This window comes from Rhinocladiella mackenziei (genome assembly GCF_000835555.1).
Source record: "Rhinocladiella mackenziei CBS 650.93 unplaced genomic scaffold supercont1.6, whole genome shotgun sequence".
Taxonomy (NCBI): Eukaryota; Fungi; Ascomycota; class Eurotiomycetes; order Chaetothyriales; family Herpotrichiellaceae; genus Rhinocladiella; species Rhinocladiella mackenziei.
The window spans coordinates 2596827-2615170 of record NW_013550599.1 but is presented as its reverse complement, the minus strand read 5'-3'; the positions used below and the strand labels follow the sequence as shown (position 1 = coordinate 2615170).

Here is an 18344-nt window from a genome sequence, read left to right as displayed (position 1 = left end):
GGAGTATGTCAGTCTCAGATCAGGTGATTGTGATGAGGAAGCAAAATCAATGATATGATCAGAAAGTCCGTTTGGCTTGGGACAGGTAATCACCACAGTTTTGTATGATAGGGGCGACACGAATGTTCATCACGACAGAAGATGGAGGAAAGGGGAGTTAGACTCACATAGCTGCTTATCCGTCACAGATATGCTCGACATCAACCGTCGCTTGAGGTCGGTACTAGCATTTTCGCTCCACAAAACGCGTCAAGATAGAGCGCGGCAGACATGCGCAGAGCATCCATTGATTGCAGGCAAAGCTATTCATCATCTCCGCTAGCAGTACCACCACTCCTCAACGCGATCCAAAAGCCAAGGACAATGCTGGCTTGTTAGAAGGGAGTGGATAACAGGCAATGAGAGGAGAAACAAAGAAATCTTGAAATAATTTTCCCGCCAAGGGCAATTTGGCACGATTCCTGTTTTGACAGAATCCGAGGGCCCCTCTGCCACGGCCTCCAGCCTGGCACGTCAAGTATTTATTTCTCCTCGTCTCGCTCGCGCTCTTGGGCTGGAACCATGAGCCGCGACAGACGATAGGACTTGAAGGATCAGTTTCATGCGCACAATACATCCATCTAATCAGCGCCTCAACCATGTCGGACAAAGAATACGGCGGTATGTTTCTGTTCGTCAGCCGCTTTGTTGGCCGACCGAAACTAACAAGCACATTCCAGGCAACGACGATCTCTCGCTCCCTAAAGCGACAGTTCAAAAGATTATTTCCGAAATCCTCCCACAGCTCCCGCACGACTCGACCACATCCGCCAAAGATGGCGAAATGACCTTCACCCGACCGGCGCGGGATCTCCTGATATCCTGCTCCCTCGAGTTTCTGCGCATGTTATCTTCCGAATCCAACGACATCTCTGAGCGGGAGTCCAAAAAAACCATTAGCGTCGAACACGTCGAGCAAGCTCTGACTGATCTGGGCTTTGGAAGCTACATCGAAGGCTGCCGCGGGGTCGTGGGTGAGTGGCAGGAGGTCCAGAAGAAACGAGTCGGACGAGGTGAAAAGATGCGCAATTTCGGTGGCTTTGATAAGATGGGCGAAGAAGAGCTGAGAAAGATGCAAGAGGCACTCTTAGGCGAGGCCCGAGGGAGGATGGAAGGCCATGGCGAATCTCAGGGACAGTGAGGATGAGGCATGGGTCCACCACACTTGCAACATCACGTCAGTTGTATCACTATATTCAACGCCAGGCAGCGCCGGCTTCGAGATGCTCGAGCCTTTGTCCTGGTGGGTGACTGATATGTCCGAATACGCAGGGAACGATAACGCGACTCCCTCTAATAGGAAAGTATACATGACAGAGAATCTTGACAGGCGCCCGTCTCGCATCACGTGGAACAGCAAAGGGCGGCGCACCCTAATGAGTGCTACGATATGATAGACATGGTCATTCAGTCAGTGACCGATGCAAGAAAACACCACAAAAAAGGCCAAAAAGAATTTCAAACGCATTTCATGCATGTCAATCGAATTATTCAACCCTGTGCGGCGTCCTGTACTTTTCTCTGTGTGTTTTCCGTATCGATGGAGACATGTCATGCTACTGCTGTTCAGTTCCTTACATACCCATCCTCTTCCTCCCTTGCATATACCTCGCGACACGACCCAACTTGAGCCGGACATCCATATTCATCTCGTTTCTAGTCATCAAATTTGTTCCAGCCAACTCATCTCTCTTCTTGACAGCTTCACCACCACTACTTCCATCAAGCCCAGGAAGATTATCGACAATAATACTCCACTCGGCCACCGTGGCGCCGTCGCCGGACATATTCTCCGCGTCCAGCGTGCCATTGTACAAACTGCCCCAGATCTGCAGCGTGGCGTAGCGTGCTGTATAGACGTCTGGGCCTATGGCGGAGTTCGTGACGTTGGCTTCGATGGACTCAATGCCCAAGATCTCGGTCTCGTTGTACGGGTTCGTGATGCGGATGGAGGAGTTACGGGCTACTTGCTGCACGCCCGGCTGTGTGCTGGCGGTCAAGGCGCTCGGGAAATCGAGCGTGTCGTTGTGGAAGAGCACAGTGTAGTTCAGCGGCGGGGCCTGGGCCCAGTCAAAGCGCATGGATGAGACGTGGTAGCCGACAGGCAAAGTCACGGTGATGCTGGCGGTCTGGTTGGCGAGGGCGGGTTGCCATTTCGTGCTGGCGGCGCCGTCGACGACCGCAATGGGGAATTGGCCTGGGAGGAAGTCGTCGGGAGACGTCACGGGGAGACACTGCGCGACGTTGCCGGGGGTTGTTTTGATTTGTCCCGTGTGGCGGTTGGGGATGGTGATACTGGAATTCGGTGCGAGGAAATGGGTCGAGAGAGGCGCGGAGCCGATGGGGCCAACGACGACGGGGATCGGTGATGACGCGTAGGTGGCGTCGGGGACAGCACCTTCGGCGGGCGTGATGCTGCCGTTGCGCGTCAAGATCGTGTGTGTCTGGTTCGAGAAGGCCGAGATGGGCCAGCCGTGCCAGTGGAACGTGCGATATCGAATCTGGGGAATCTGTGGTGGCAGCGACGGGTCGACGTGCAAGTGGTAGTCCGGAATCAGGCGCAACCCAAGGTATCCGAACAGCACGACTTGGTTGGATCCGCCATGACCGGTCAGAAATGGGTACGCCGGATGCGTTCCGCCGTTTTCTTGCCAGTTGTCGATGAGCTGTTCCGAGAACTGGAACCAAGGACCGCGGACGTAGGGGTGGGTGGAATATTGTTGGTAGGTGTAGCTCGAACAGCCAGAGGGTGAAACTTGATTGGCGATGATCGAGAAGATGGCGTAGGTCATGGCCGGCCCATCGACGGATTGTTTGGCGGCGTAGTAGTCCAAATCGCTCAGCGAGTCGTTTGAAGTGTAGTTCTGGCCGGTAAAGGAGAGAGGATACGTGTTGAGGATCACGTCGGCTTGTTTGACGGTGATACTCCCATTCATACCGTCGTATTCCATGATGATGTTGGCTTCCGCGTCGCGAGCAATAAACACATTTTCGGCTTGGGAGCTCCACGTCGCGTTTGGCACTTCATTAAACATCGCCCGGAAGGTATTTGCGTTGGTGAGATGGCTGGAGATCAATGCCATGGTGAAGCCACCGTTGTCGACGTGGTTGGCGTATTCGTCTGGGTCCGTCATGTTGGTGAGTGACCAGCTGGATCCGTCCTTTTGGAGAAGTTCGGAGTACAGTGTGGCGACGGAATCGTAAATGGGGAAGAGTTCCTCGCGGAAATATGGCGTGTCTCCGGAAACCACCCAGTAGTTTGCGAATTCGAGACCGATGTCGCCGTTGATATGGTATTCGTAGTCCCAGCAAGGACCGGTGGCTGTACAGTTTCCAAACCGACCACTGGTCCACGGGAAAATGGCGGCGTTGGAGGTGAAATGGGTGTCGTTTTTGGATGATTGGTAGGCCGTCTTGACGTTGGCTAACGCTTGATGATACCGCTGGACACGATAGTTGGCGATACCCCTGCCCGAAGCGGGGAATGCGGCCACCAGGCCAGGCTGCATCCAAATTTCAGCATCCCAGAAGATCTGTCCTGCATAAGAATCCGATCCGAGCCCTCCGACTGCAATACTGTGGCTGTTGATCGAGGCATTGCCGGAGGCCAGCATTGCATTCTCAGAGATGGTATTCTGGAGTAAGTGATAAGGGTTGGTCACTGCTGTAATGGCCGCCTCGATGATGTACGGGTCGTTTGGGAGTGTTCCATTTTCCGGATATGAAAAGTCATCCACTGAGGTGGGAGGGAATTGCGTAGCCCATTCTTCGGCATGAGTTTGCAGAGACGCCGCGTATCCTGCTTCTTGCCCGGCTAGTGCTGCCTCTCTGGCAACAACGCGAGGACGAGCATATCCATCAGTCGAAGCAATGCCAACAAATTTCGTAAAGGTCGCAACTCGTCCAGCCTCAAGGGTAACATTGACGGCGCTGGCCACGGAAGATTCATTATTTCCCACATACGGTCTGTCCCAGGAGGCCTGCTCGACCGACCGGACGGTAGCGCCACTGTGAGACATTCCAGCATAGACATAGCCTGTGACATTGTCGATGCCGTTCGGTTGAACCGCGGTGAAGATGATGCCCGAGTCGACACCTTTTTCTGCCGGAGTGGTACGTACGGCACAGTCCCCATGGATCACGTTCGCAATTGTGAGATTAGTGGGCCTGGCAGCGGTGATGTTCATGGTGACAAATCCTTGATTGACATTGAGTTTGTGTGCAAACATTTGGTAGGACACGTTGAATGAGCCATGACCGCCGGGAGTCCAGGTGAATGCCCAGTTCATCAGACCATTCTTCATGTCGAGGCTTGATTCAAAGTTGGAAATCGTTGAGCTGTTGGTCGAAGCGGCCAGGAAGTTGCTGCCTCCCAAGTCCACGACGATGCCACCCCAATGAGGAATGCCGCTGATGGCAGTGTCCCAACCATACTGGTATAGCCAGGGAAAGTTGGTGCCGTTTGTTTTGGGCTGGGAATCCCAGAATCCACCCACGGTCGCAAACGTTTGTCGTCGGCCGTAAAGTGGCCAGCCATTGATGGTGTCACCGTCGACTGGGGTGTCGATTTCAAAGAAAGGCCCCAGGGACGCCACATTGATTCCGTGGTAGCCATTTGCCACTGTCATTCGAGACTGATAATGACCTTGGTCGAGATTGGTTGTAGTGAGCACCCAATTTGCGCTGTCCCAGGTGACACCGTCGAAGCGGGTCTCATACACTGCCGACGCATTTCCGGATTGACCTAGAACAAGCGAGGACAACGTGGTGAGAAGGGTGAGCAAGGGAAGATGGCTTGTGGCCATCATCTGTCCAAAGAGGATTTAGCCTACTATCACCTTGAATGACTCGATAACACCTTCGTCGCTCTATACAATGTAAACCACGAGCACGAGAAACTGGAGAAGCCGGGATACTGGAAACAAGTCCGAATTTGGGGCAGGAGGCACCTCATGAAAGGTCTTCCACTTCATGTGACATCAAATGGAGCTTCATAACAACAGGGAAAAGAGCCCAGAGGGGATTTTCCTAAGCTTGAGCAAATGAAACAACCCACATATCCGTCTCTAACGCAGGCAACCCCGCGAGAGACCCCGATGGGAAGAAGTTACATCGGAACCAATTCGAACTCGATACGTCGAACTAGTGGTCACATTGACCCAGGGTCGATGTATTCCTTTGCCAGTCACCGATCAAATCGTGAGGCAATTCTTTTACCCCGATGCGACGTCATTGTGTGGAGATACGTGACAGATGCGGAGGCGACGAGATTTAGATTTCGAGGCACAAGTCTTGTCGGTGCATTTTTAGTCCGCGCCAACAAAGTTGGAACGTGGTTTTTAGTCCAAATCTGTTTGCCGCATCGCGTCTCGGTGCCGATTTCGTTCATCATTCTCCAGCAAGGTTGGACTTGCTCCAAATGACAACAATCTTCGTTGGAGTGTGTGAAATCGCTTTCCTTGATCAGATGCTAACATGTGGTCACACTTTTGTTCGTTTGGGAGGTATGCGCACCTCACGTGTTGTCTATATCCGTCTCGATATCGGCTCTAGGTCTGTGACCGCTTCGGCGTCGACCAGTTTGATAGCTCTCTGAAGTGGTTATAGCTTTCTCTCCCACATAATGTCGACCATCCCATTCGTTGTTGCATATAGGACAATTTTGCGATCGCTGCATGCGAAAGAAGTTCTGGATGCAAATATTGTGTAGTCGACAGGGACATTCGTGTTTGGGACATCGTTGACCCTGTTAAATTCGACATCAGTATGGGAGTTCATCCTGCAGTCGTGATTTCCATACCACCGTTATAATCTCTCTGCACGCATGACAGAACTTGATCTTTTCCCTCTTCTGACCGTCTTCGTCCTCATCGTTGTAAGTGTCAACCAACCAACCTTTGAGTTCCATCAACGCTCGCGGGCTGAGGCTGTAAAATCCAAGCCTGCTTTTCTCGAGCCAACCCTCGTCCACCAACCTGTTGAGCATACTCTCAGCGTCTCGAGCGCCGAGCATGCCGGTAGAAGACTGCGTCGTATTCCCATTCTGGGTCTCACGCCTATTCTGGGCTCTTCCAACCTGGATGGCATCAATTGCACTCAAACACATGGCTTCCCGCTTGCCCTTATTGTTCTGCCCGTTAAACATCGCATCGAGAAGTTTCTTGACGTAGACAATCTCATCGGCGGTATAGGTGGTGGCCAGCTGGGTCAGAGGGTCGCTCGTAGTGTTGACCAGCGCGTAGACTCGTTCTCGGGTTTGTTGATGGAAGGTGCTCCTGATCTCGAGATCAAGAGGGGACAATTTTCGATTCGCTTCGGAGATATACGAATTTAGATCTTCAACCGTCACATCTTGGAGCTGGACTTCGCGTCCGTCTTGAAAGGAGGAAATGGCGGCGATGATGGGTTTGGCGGTCTCCAAGGTGAGGACATTTCGCGAGAGGAACGCCTGCAAGAAAGCTCGATTGGCGTCAGTGTAGCCACGATCGATTCCGAAGCTCGCCATTGGCACTGTTGAAAAGAGGATGGCGAGGTGTGCGTTGAAGACGCGTGTGTGGTATTGATTGCGTCGTGTTTTGGAGTTGATGAGCCGCCCAGAGGCCTCCGCCTTTAATCCTCTCTCACTGACACCAACAACCACGTAATCTGAGGGCTGGCTCTTTATGACCCGTCTTTCTCGGATCTTTACATGCGTCGGGCAGTATTCAGAGTCCTTTATTGATTACTGCGAGGTTGTTTGACAGGCCGTTTCGTCACCATTCCTAGCCTCTGGTCCGTCCATCACTTTACTGTGTAAGCGAGACAAGGAATGGTCGTCGATCTATCAGAGAGCTATGATCGTGATTCAATCGTTTTACCTGTTCTATTCTCCAGTTCCCCCCGAATGGGAGTTTTGAATGTCTTTTATGCACAAAGAAGCGGGCGCCAATTCGACATTTATACCACATGCCCATTCTCCATCGCCTTCACTTGTCCCGAATTTCTCGAAAAGATGACTTCCTCCGTTGTCTTAACAATGATGTCGAATGCTGCGCGAACATATTTCTCTTGTGCATTGGGGTTTCCACTGACTATACGCATAAAAGATTTGCCCGCCGTGCCGCTGCAGGTGAGGAAGATCTCTCCACGCTCATTGATCAAATCGCCAATCTGCTTGGTCACAGCGTTCGCTTCCTGCTCTCGTTGTTGAGTGGCCGCCACTGGGGGCACCACATTTGATTTCGTCTCTGCAGGACCTTCCAAGGACAGAGCAGACGGCTTGACTCGGAAACAGGTCAAAGCAAAGGCAGGTTTGGTAACAATCTCGAATAAATCGGGTCTGTCGCGGACGAGCGCCGCGAAGATCTCGCCGATCTTGATGCTGTTCCGGATGTGTGCCCGCATCCCTTCCAATCCGTAGCTGCGCACCACAAACCATATCTTCAAGGCCCGGAATCGACGGCCTAGGGGGATCTGCCAGTCCCGGTAGTCCGTGACGAGACCGCTGTCGGTGTGTTTGTTGACATAGTAGGCCGCCGAAATCGATAGAGCGCGGGTCAAGTGGTTTCGGTTCTGGACAAAGAGACAAGAGGCGTCGAAATTGACCAGCAGCCATTTGTGCATGTTCATGTTGAAAGAGTCGGCAATGGTCATTAATGGCGAGTATTGGGAAGAATATTCGGGACATACAAGGGCAGCTCCGGCAAATGCAGCGTCGACATGCACCCAGAGATTGGGGTGCGCTTTGAGAACAGGCGCCAGGCCGGCAAAATCATCGACCGCACATGTGGACGTCGTCCCCAATGTCAATGTGATGTAGTACGGCTCCAGACCGTCGGCCTCACATTGAGCAAGAGCGGCTTCAAGTTCCTCCCTTTGTAGCGAGAGTCCATTTTCGAGCTTGGTGGGGATGGACCGATACCGTGTGCCGGCGATCAAAGCTCCCTTTTGAGTCGAAGAGTGGGTTTGATCGGAGGACAGAGCCACCAGACGTCCACGAAGATAAGCAATCCTGTCTTCACGTTCTCGAGAGTCCGGGGCAAGATTCTCCGCATCGCATTTGGTATGTAGGTACCGTTCTCTGGCCGCAACCATGCAAGTGACAACGGCTTCGGAGGCAGAGCCTTGAATGGTTCCTCCTCCACCAGAAGGTGATGTGCTGAGGAATTCTTTGGGGAGATCAAAGGCTTGAGCCAACCAGTCCATTACCACGGTCTCAAGCTCAGTGCAAGCAGGGCTACAGAGCCAATTGAAAGCCGGCGCGGTAAATGTCGCCGAATACATCTCCCCCAACACGGATGGATAAGTGACTCCGGCGGGAAAGAAGGCCATAAAGTTCGGCGACTGCCAATGGGTGATGCCAGGCACGATCTTCGACGCGATATCCGGTTGGATCTCCGACCACGACTGCGGCCTTTCAGGGGCCGATTTGGGTAATTGCGGTGCCAGAAATCCTGGTTTGATGGTTGGCAGCACCGGATAGTTGGGGAGGTTCTGGTTGTATGAGATGACTGTCTCTGTCAGCTCTCTGCTGGTCTCGAACGAAACGGCGGAGTCGTACTTTCTTCTATCGCCGCGTGGGCAGCCTTTCTAAACTCATCCGCGTCCATGTCTAATCTTTTCGACCAATGAAGATACCGGCGGAGAGAAAAAGATGGGTATGACAGTCCGGCAGCTCTAAGGGAAGAGTATTGTAGCATATATGAAAGGAATGTATCCTCCAATCCGACCAACGCTAGAAGACAGTAGAGATGACAGACAAGCTGTGGACGCCTTGCAATTCAACGCGGAAATTTCCCGTTGAATTTGGCGGGTTGATGCCGCCGTTTTTGGAAGTGAGTTTTTTAACCTTTCGATGCCAAGGACGCTAAACCCGGTATTCCCATTCCAGATTGGTACCAATCTGTAATCATAATCCGTTGATGTTAGAGCGTCAAATGCCAGACACCCATTGGCACAAAACGTTACAGAACAAAGACATGATCTAGAACAAGCTGGGCGCTTGTGGAATGCCTCTCCCGGAATTATCGTTAAAGCTGTTGGTCTACAGTATTCCCGACGCAATGACCTTGATAGAAGGCTCGATTAGTGTCCTTGTCTGCTCATCTTGGAAGTTCAAGTCTGGCCGCTTTGAGACCTGGTGACCCGCTGAGGGATGGGTGGTCGCTGCGGTGGTGTTTTTCGCGTCGATTCGTCCAGTGTTATCAGGAGGTCAGCCGGAGATGGTGGTCGCTAAGGAATGATGGACGAGGGTGCGAATCCGTCTGACTCTGCAGAATCTTCATTCCTATAATTCCTTCAGGTCGGAGTCCGCCCGGACCCATTGCAGAAGTGGACTGGTTCTTCCATTCTCCCGTGAAGGTGACCACAGTGGCTAACTTTTCTTCTCTTATGGAGGATATAGGGGTAGGAATAGGAGAAGGAAAAGGGGTCAATCAAACGTGTATATATACTAGCAACCTGGCAGGACTAGCTGCTAGATGAACAGAGCATTCAATTCACATTCTCTTGGGACGCTTTGTTCGACAGCTAGCCGTCTGAACGATATCTTTGCGATTGCATAAAACTGCAGGGGTCAGGGGCCTGAACGATTGTCCAAAATCACGTCCGGGTTGCTGGGGGATATACACGTTAAGTTGATCCATTTCTTCTCCTATTCCTACCCCTATATCCCATAAAAGGGGGTCTGGCTACTTATTCAACCGTTCAACAGCAGGGACTTTCACATCACGCTACCCGTTCGCCTGGTCCGACGATCTTGATTGTTACATAGTCGTCCAATAAAACAGCCTTCAGCATTTGAAAAGCCCCCACGGTCAAAAGCAGAAGCTCTTAAATTATGTCATGACGATGCAATACAGGCTGGTAACAGAAGTGAAGAGTCCTACCGTACCTCCACACGTGTGAACTGAAGGCAGCCCAGAACCATGCAAGCCTATCCCCACTTTGACCCCGAATATAGTGGTCATTGGACGCCTGACCACCTCGTAACTACACAACTTCGCGACCTCGGCGAGGTAATTTGTACCGCCTAGAACTTTTCGGCTTCCGATATAGCTACGTCTCACCATTTTGAAGATATTTTTATCTTCGTGTAATACATATCCTGTCGAACCAGCCAACCTCTTCCCAACAATGGAAGCCCGCTGTCAATGCCATCTTGTACACTTCAACATCCCCCACCCGAAACCCATCGCCTTAGCAATCTGCCACTGCAACAAATGCAAACTGATTACCGGCTCTGCATTCGGTATTGCCGCCGTTTTTCCCGGCTTCGAGTTCCCACCAACACCCGCTCAACCCCATCTATCTCAGGTTCCGCAATCCTCAGACAGCGGGAACGAGCTGACAGGCCATTTCTGCAGGGGCTGCGGGAATCGTATAGCACACACCGGTGCCAACAAGGGGAAAGACTGGGTCAGCATCTCTGCGGCTAGGCTCGTTGGGTTCGATTGGAAGCAGTTGCAGGATCCGGCAGTAGTGCCCATTCCGGAGGGATTCAGGGCGTTTGAGGGGCAGCCGATTCCGACGTCAGAGAAAAGGTGAAAGTGGTTGAGAAAGTGTGTGGCGCCTCTGGGGAGTGAGTGTTTGATAACTTGAGGCAAATATCAGCGAGAGACGCCATAGCTATACTCCATTGTAGCAAGAGTTTCCAGGGCAGATGAATGGCAGCTCCGAACGTCAAAACAGAAGCCCCGCGTATACTTCGTTCAAATCCGTAGTACAAGCTCGAACTTAGTATTCCGTTGCGGAGCTGTGTATGCATGTATCGCTCCTGCACCAAGCAGCCTACGGGTCTTATAGGCCCAACATTGGTTTTGGAGCGGACTTTGGGCCTTTGAAAAGAGAGTTCGACCTCCACAGGGCGATACTAGCACACCACCACATCTTTTGGAGTAAAATCGCTCCTTTTAGGGTGCTTTCCAGGGAGTCAGATGGGATTTTTCTAACGTCACTCAATTTTTTCACAATATTTGTTATCCCCTCTGCAATAACATGTTGGCATTTCCCATTGGGTTTAGCCTAGTCACTTCATACCCTCGCCGATGTCGCTCACGATGATTACGCCAATGGCCCGATCTCTGCGTGAGCCAACCAAATGTCCTATTTACATCACCAGTCCTTACGCTCGACGTCCCTGTTTGCTCCTCAACGACGGCGAAATGCCTCCTATCGCCATAGCATGAAGGCGGCCGGATTCTTCGTCCGTCCATCGAATGAGACGGTTCCCTCGCCTATCCCTCTTGAGAGACCTCTGCACCGCTTCCAAATACCCCGACGGATCGTAACGAGTGACTTGGCCGTGCCTTTCCTCCCTTCTCCACCGCGAAATGAGCGATCTGCTGGATTCCTAGTGTGATCTAACGGTACACAGCGGATCGACTGAAGCTAATTGTCGAAAGCTAACACGAATACACAGCGAAGCGGAACGATGGTCTAGAATCTAGGGTTCTAATTCTATATGAAGAAAAAGAATACAAGATTACGGTACAAAGAATAATGACAAGATCCAGCTTAAGGCGGCCAGAATCATCTCAGGTGCTTATCGAACGACATCAGCGCCAGATTTGGATATCGAGGCGTACCTCTTATCCCTACACGGTCAGCTAGAGAGAAGAGCACACGAATCAGTAATCAGCATCCAAAAAGCGCCCGGAACATACCCGCTCAGCCCAAGACAAACACTTCCCACCCCTCACACGTCTTGACGGGAGTCTGAAGAAGCTAGGTGGCGAAACGTACGACAACCTGGAAATCCGAGGGGCTTTTACAGTGGAACCATGGTGGACGCCACCCCGACATTTTCATTGAGGGTCTCGAGGCGGCCGAAACACGACATGAGTTCACCACCAGCGGACTAAGCCATCTTTACAGCTAGAAGCGGCATCAACGGGAAGGTCGGAGCTGCCGCGGTGGCACCAAACATCGACATGCGACAAACAGCTTACCTAGGCAGAGAAACCACGGCGACAGTCTATACAGCTGACCTAATCGGTATTTGGATGGGATTCGATCTTGCTCTAGCTGCAAACTACGCCAAGGTTGCAGTCTTTACCGACGACCAAGCAGCTCTCAGAGCCATAAGAGCTCCCAAGCGAAGATCAGGCCCGCACATCATCAAACAGATTGTCCAAGCATTTAGTGTGACGGCATCGCGAAACATTCGTGTGGAATCGCATTGGATCCCAGCCCATGGGGGAACTAAAGGGAACGAACTTACGGGCCCACTGGCGAAAGAAGCAATTGGATGGAGACATACATGGGACCGAAGAGGGCGACCATTGAGAAGGATACAGACCAGGTAACCACCAGATCCTACTTCTTAAAATATCTTCAATCCACTCTAAAGAGATGCATAAAGCAATTCTACCAGGAAGAATGTGCAAATGAGTGAAGAAACCAAATCCGAGGTTGCATCATGCACCGCCTAACCCCCGCACCTACACGGACAAATCATTGAGTTCCGTCTTGATCCAGCTGTAGATGGAGAAAATAGGGCTCCGATATTTCTTGCTTCACAGACACGCATGCGGATGTGGCGGGGGAGCAAACAGTACGACATTCTCTGCTAACTTGGCGCAGCCATCATGATCTGAGAAGAGAGACATAGGAGACGGATGACGGACGAAGGCCGACCATGGACCTGAAGAGATACTCAACCAACCCAGATTTATGATTGCAACGAGACTCCTGGAGCAATTTGGAGCAGTAAAGGAGAACAAGATACAATGAATAGTGCACTGAGTTCTTTGGGTACTATGTCCATAGAGGAGCCAGGGGAACACATGAGGACCCTTGCTATCCAGCACGACCAAGAGAAAGCTGTAAACACAGTCGATAGCACATCGTCTATATAGCTGCAACATGCGGCTGGGTCAGACGTAAAATTGAATCTCACACACAATTTTCTCCCGGGACAATGAGTTCTGTGGGTATACAGACGTCTTCTTGCCCAAAAGCGTGTAGAAACAACTGAAACTGCTGGGGGCCAAAGTGTCTCCATTGCTCACCGTGTGTACTGAAACTCCAATATCGTGTCACGACCCTCCTTGCCTTCGGCTGAGCTAGCAATCTGTTCATGACCGTCCTGACAAAGTAGTGGGAACCAAGAGTAGCCCCATACTTCCTCGGCTCTCTATCCTCCCACAGGTTTCCATGGTAATTAACCCGGTTCGATAGAAGACGTAACATCGTAAAAGCTGGAGTCTTTGAAGATCAAAAAGGTTCATCCTTCTGTGATTGTATCACAGCGCGGGTTTCTTTCCATAGACGACAACACTAGCAGTTGTATCAATCCGTACAATTCGAGACGAAGGTTTGGGGAACTTACACGCGGTAATAACCATGGGTTTTCCTATTATTGAGTGCCGATTTCATCTTTGACACGAGAATTTGGACTTCAGGAGCACTCCAATTCATGACTCGCGTGAGCAAATACATGGCCCACCCCTCAAAACCCTCGCAGCAGTAGCGATAGTTGTATAGGCCGATCTCCTTTAATTTTTCATCTTTTGGCCACGAACCAACGGGGACTTTGTACCATTTCTCCATCACGTCTGTAAACCCTGCTTCTCTAATTAATGCGGCCGCTTGATCAGCGATTTTCATAGTCTTTCCCATTTTATCCCCTGCCTCGATGAATATTCTCGACCACTCGGCCATGATATGATCATCATCGATCGTTCCATCGTCGCTGGTAAACTCAATGGACATTTCCATTTGCTCAATAAACCCGGCGGGCTTAGTGTGGTTGTAAATTTGACGATACAAAGCGGGCCAGTCTGATACACTGCCGTATAAGCACCGAATATGAACAAAGTCAAAGTAGTCGGTAGGGTAAGGCCACTCGCTCGTGCAATCGTCGACCAGGAACCGACAATTAGGTGACACCCAAGCCGGCTGAATAGGGCTCAGGTCGACTCCCAATACCTCTGCGCTCGGGTGCGCGTCTGCAAAGTCCAAGGTCCAGATGCCGGTTCCACATCCTAGATCTATCACCCTGTGACATTGCTCACCAATGGGGGCCAAGTGTAATTTGTTATCGAGGAGTCGGGTCAGCATATGATGGCCCAGATCCAGCTGCGCGTTCTGCCGCTCATCATTTGGGCCCCAGTAGTCATTCTCACCGCTCCGGAACTTGTGATATGTGCGTCCATTTTCTTCGCGGTGTCGAAGGATAGTACTAGCAAGTGTGGTTGTTTCTGTTTGTCTGGAGAGGACTTATCAGCCGTTGGTGGCCATATCATCGGCTGTATCTTTCGCCTTCAACTTTCACTTACGTGTCATCTCCCAACGTGGAATCCTGTTCATCCGTTGGAAGTCCGGCCTCTATTTCCTCCGGTGCCTATAACTCGAGTTAGGGAATACGTCCATCAAATAATACTGGGGGGATGATAGTACTAATTGAACATCGTCGCCTTGTGCAGAAGCCATGTCCATTATTCGGTCTGATCATTGTCCTGTTGCAATATGCGTCCAGAAGCCTGCTTTGGGAGAATACTGGGATTGAAAGAGCGAACGTCTCTCACACCTACTGAACAACTAGCTGAATGCAAATGGCCGCATGTGGAAACAACCCTTGTATCATGTGTCGTGTACTTAGGTTATCCGCGGAAATGCGGAAGACTTTCCCCGCCCAATAAAAGTCGCATTGTGGCGCCCTAGCCAGTGTATCCGCCAACCATGGAGGCATCTTCAATGCAGTTGTGAAAAGTCCTCGAAACCGGCGAACTCACATTGTAACTTTTCTTCCATCCAAGACTAAGGATGTTGGTGCCACGCTTTCCCGAACCCCAACCAAGCAGCGCAATGTCTACCACGAATGGTCGGCGAGCCTAGTTTTGTCATGATATCGTCAAATCCTATACGCCCAGACAGCTTGGCCTTAGGTCACGTGCTCTCAATGGGCTTAACGGAACGGAACGTTTCTAGGGTGGAGTGGTGGGCGGGTCATCAATCTCACTCAGTTTGTTCGCTTTTGGTCTTTGCAAATATTTCTCCAGACCGAGTCACTTAATATCGGACGAATTTCCAATATTTTCCGTTTGGCCGCAGTTGCGCATTCGAATACAGACGCTGGGATGAAGTCAACTTTTTATTGGCTCACGAAGTCGACGCGGTGGATCCAGGACAATACGCCTTGCAGGCGCATTCTACCACAACGCGACTGTGAGGCTGAAGGCAGCAATGTTATCAAACTCGATGAAAGGACGTTCCAACTTTCTACCGGCCTTAAACCGTGAATACGACATTCAAATGCGACGATAATTTTTTCTTTGGGTAGATACTCTCACTAAAAGTCAACTTCGAATATGACCACCCAGCCCTTGAGATTATCAATGAGTAATTGAGACTCAGCGCTCACCGGTGAGAGCATTCCTCATTTCTATTGGAAAGGCTAATAATGTCGCCAAAGGTCAGCGTATGTGACTGAATCTTTCCATGGCCGATCCATTTAGCATCGGCTCCAGTATCGTCGGCGTGATCAGCCTCGCGATCCAGATCACACAGGTGGTGATGCAGTTTGGGTTGGACTGGAAAGATGCACCGCACGATGTCAAGACCTTCATGGCCGAGCTCCAAACCCTGAACACTGTCTTGTCAGCAAGCAATAACCTCATCCTTAATCCCGACTTTGCCGAAGCCTTTCAGAGCCGGTCGTCGCTCCTCCTCTCCCAACTTGGGCCTAGCGTTTCTCCCACATCCGATACGAAGCTCCTATTTCAAACATGCGAGAAGGAACTTAGGGATCTGCTAGATGAGCTGAAAAAGAGAGCAAAAGGATATCGAGTTGGGTGGGAACGGCTAAAAGGCGCTTTCTTGGCGAAGAACACTCGAAAATCGGTGGAGAACCTCTACCGCTGGTGTCAAGAACTGAACAACGTAGTGTCGATTGACACCGCTGTCTTGGGAGCAGCAACGTATACAGCGGTCAAGGAATCAAGAAAGGAACATCAAGAGGCACGAAAAGAGCAACAGAAGTGGCACTACGCCGAAGCCGATAAGGAGATGCTAACTTGGCTCACATCCATTGACTATGCGCCACAACAAAGCGATTTCTTTAGTAGACGACAGGAAGGAACGGGGCAATGGCTGCTGACTTCAAAGCAATTTCGAGATTGGGTGGATCAGAGCAATCAGACATTGTTCTGCCCAGGTATTCCCGGAGCTGGCAAAACAATCTGCACGGCCATTGTTATCGACACACTTTTTTCTACGATATTCCCAAATGACAACGTTGGAATTGCGTATATCTATTGCAACTTTCGAAGGCAATTCGAACAAAAGCCCATTGATCTACTTGCCAGTCTGCTTCAACAGTTGATCCAGGGACAGCCATCTGTACCTCAAAGCCTAAAACAGTTTCATAAGAAGCATCAACAGAAACGAACACGGCCTTCAATCGACGAGATCTCGAAAGCACTGCACTCAACTGTCCGTGATTATTCAAGAACATTCATTATTGTCGATGCTTTGGACGAATGTCAAGCGGCGAATGGAGGGCGGAGACAGCTTTTAAGGGAGTTGTTCGATTTGCAAGACAAGACGGCGATTAATCTCTTCGTCACTTCAAGGGTCAACCCTGAGATTGAGCGAGAATTCGATGGTAGGAGTACGAAATTGGAAATCCGTGCAAGTGACGAAGATCTACGAAGATACCTTGAGGGACACATGCCGAAGCTGCCATCATTTGTCTCTAGTAAGGCAGATTTGCAGGAAGAAATCAAAACGACAATTGTCAAAGCTGCGGATGGAATGTAGGTATCTTGCATATTGCGACCACGATCGCCACGACTTACACGATCAGGTTTCTTCTGGTACAACTGCACCTTGATTCCTTGATCGGTAAACGATCGCCTAAGGCTATCAGAGACTCATTAAAAATGCTACCAAAAGGATCCAACGCCTACGACCAGGCGTATCGCGAAGCTATGGAAAGGATTGCGGGTCAGGCTACGGATTCTGAGATCCTCGCCAAGCAGGTTCTGGCGTGGATTACTTGTGCTAAGAGGCCACTGACGACGTTGGAGCTTCGACATGCATTGGCTGTCGAAGTGGGCGAGCCAGAATTTGATGATGACAATCTTCCTGACATCGGAGATATGATTTCAGTTTGCGCTGGGTTGGTCACGGTCGATGCAGAGAGCAACATTATTCGGCTGGTTCATTATACGACGCAAGAATTCTTTGAGCGAACACAGAAAGATTGGTTTCCAAAAGCAGAGGCAGATATTGCAAATGTCTGCATCAGCTATCTATCGTTCGAGAAATATGAGTCTGGATTCTGTCGATCGAATGAAGAGTTTGAGGCTCGACTACAAACCGATCCCCTGTACGATTATGCAGCACGGAACTGGGGACATCATCTCCGCGAGTCAGACGACCGATACCGAAAGGTTGATTTCCTTGAAAATGAACACAAAGTGTCCGCTTCTAGCCAAGCTCTAATGGTTGATCCTGAAAAGAGATATGCGGACTACAGTCAAATGGTTCCCAGAGAGGTAACGGGAGTACATCTTGGAGCATGGTTCGGGCTAGGAGAGGTTGTGGCCATGTTGTTGGAAGATGGACATGGTCCAGACTGTAAGAGTTCATATGGCCGGACACCGCTGTCATGGGCCTCAGAGAACGGACACGAGACCGTGACTCGACTTCTGATTGAGAAGGGTGCTGCGGCGGACTCGACTGACAAGGATGGCTGGACACCGCTTTTATGGGCTTCAATGAACGGACACGAGGCCATGGTTCGACTCCTAATCGAGAAGGGCGCTGTGGTGAACTCGACTGATAATTCTGGTGGGACGCCGCTGTCATGGGCTTCAATGAACGGACACGAGGCCGTGGTTCGACTCCTAACTGAGAAGGACGCTGCAGTGAACTCGACTGACGAGAATGGCTGGACATCGCTGTCATGGGCCTCAGAGAAGGGACACGATGCCGTGGTTCGACTCCTGATTGAGAATGGTGCTGCGGTGGATTCGACTAATGAAACTGGCTGGACACCGTTGTCATGGGCCTCAAGGAATGGACACGAGGCTGTGGTTCGACTCCTAATTGAGAATGGTGCGGCAGTGAACTCGACTAACGAGAATGGCTGGACACCGTTGTCATGGGCCTCAAGGAACGGACACGAGGCTGTGGTCCGACTTCTAATTGAGAATGGTGCTACAGTGGATTCGACTGATAATGGTTGGGCATCGCTATCATGGGCCTCAGAGTACGGACACGAGGCTGTGGTTCGACTCCTAATTGAGATGGGTGCTGCGGTGGATTCGACCAGTGAAACTGGCTGGACACCGTTGTCATGGGCCTCAAGGAATGGACAC

At 50.9% G+C, this 18344-nt stretch overlaps 6 protein-coding genes across 6 annotated transcripts in view; 2 read left to right on the top strand and 4 right to left on the bottom strand.

Annotated features, from left to right (window-relative positions):
* Positions 1-638: 638 nt before the first annotated feature.
* Positions 639-1180, top strand: Z518_08719 (uncharacterized protein; the record flags this gene model as incomplete). The annotated part of the gene is made up of 2 exons (XM_013414459.1): positions 639-660; positions 720-1180. The coding sequence occupies 2 exons, from the start codon at positions 639-641 to the stop codon at positions 1178-1180; spliced, it is 483 nt and encodes a 160-aa protein (XP_013269913.1).
* Positions 1181-1613: 433 nt separating this feature from the next.
* On the bottom strand, positions 1614-4844 carry Z518_08718 (uncharacterized protein; the record flags this gene model as incomplete). The annotated part of the gene is made up of 1 exon (XM_013414458.1): positions 1614-4844. One exon carries the CDS (start codon positions 4842-4844, stop codon positions 1614-1616), a length of 3231 nt encoding a protein of 1076 aa, XP_013269912.1.
* A 710-nt stretch (positions 4845-5554) lies between these two features.
* On the bottom strand, positions 5555-6544 carry Z518_08717 (uncharacterized protein; the record flags this gene model as incomplete). The annotated part of the gene is made up of 2 exons (XM_013414457.1): positions 5555-5785; positions 5840-6544. 2 exons carry the CDS (start codon positions 6542-6544, stop codon positions 5555-5557), a joined length of 936 nt encoding a protein of 311 aa, XP_013269911.1.
* Positions 6545-6975: 431 nt separating this feature from the next.
* Positions 6976-8627, bottom strand: Z518_08716 (uncharacterized protein; the record flags this gene model as incomplete). Its single annotated transcript, XM_013414456.1, has 2 exons — positions 6976-8528; positions 8579-8627. 2 exons carry the CDS (start codon positions 8625-8627, stop codon positions 6976-6978), a joined length of 1602 nt encoding a protein of 533 aa, XP_013269910.1.
* Positions 8628-13344: 4717 nt separating this feature from the next.
* Positions 13345-14457, bottom strand: Z518_08715 (uncharacterized protein; the record flags this gene model as incomplete). The annotated part of the gene is made up of 3 exons (XM_013414455.1): positions 13345-14227; positions 14298-14362; positions 14419-14457. 3 exons carry the CDS (start codon positions 14455-14457, stop codon positions 13345-13347), a joined length of 987 nt encoding a protein of 328 aa, XP_013269909.1.
* Positions 14458-15459: 1002 nt separating this feature from the next.
* The window catches only part of Z518_08714 (uncharacterized protein), a gene marked incomplete at both ends in the record, with an annotated part of 3808 nt that continues 923 nt past the window's right edge, over positions 15460-18344 (top strand). Inside the window, 2 exons of the mRNA XM_013414454.1 lie at positions 15460-16775; positions 16826-18235. Coding sequence (XP_013269908.1) covers positions 15460-16775; positions 16826-18235 — 2726 coding nt within the window. The remainder of the gene's footprint in view (positions 16776-16825; positions 18236-18344) is intronic.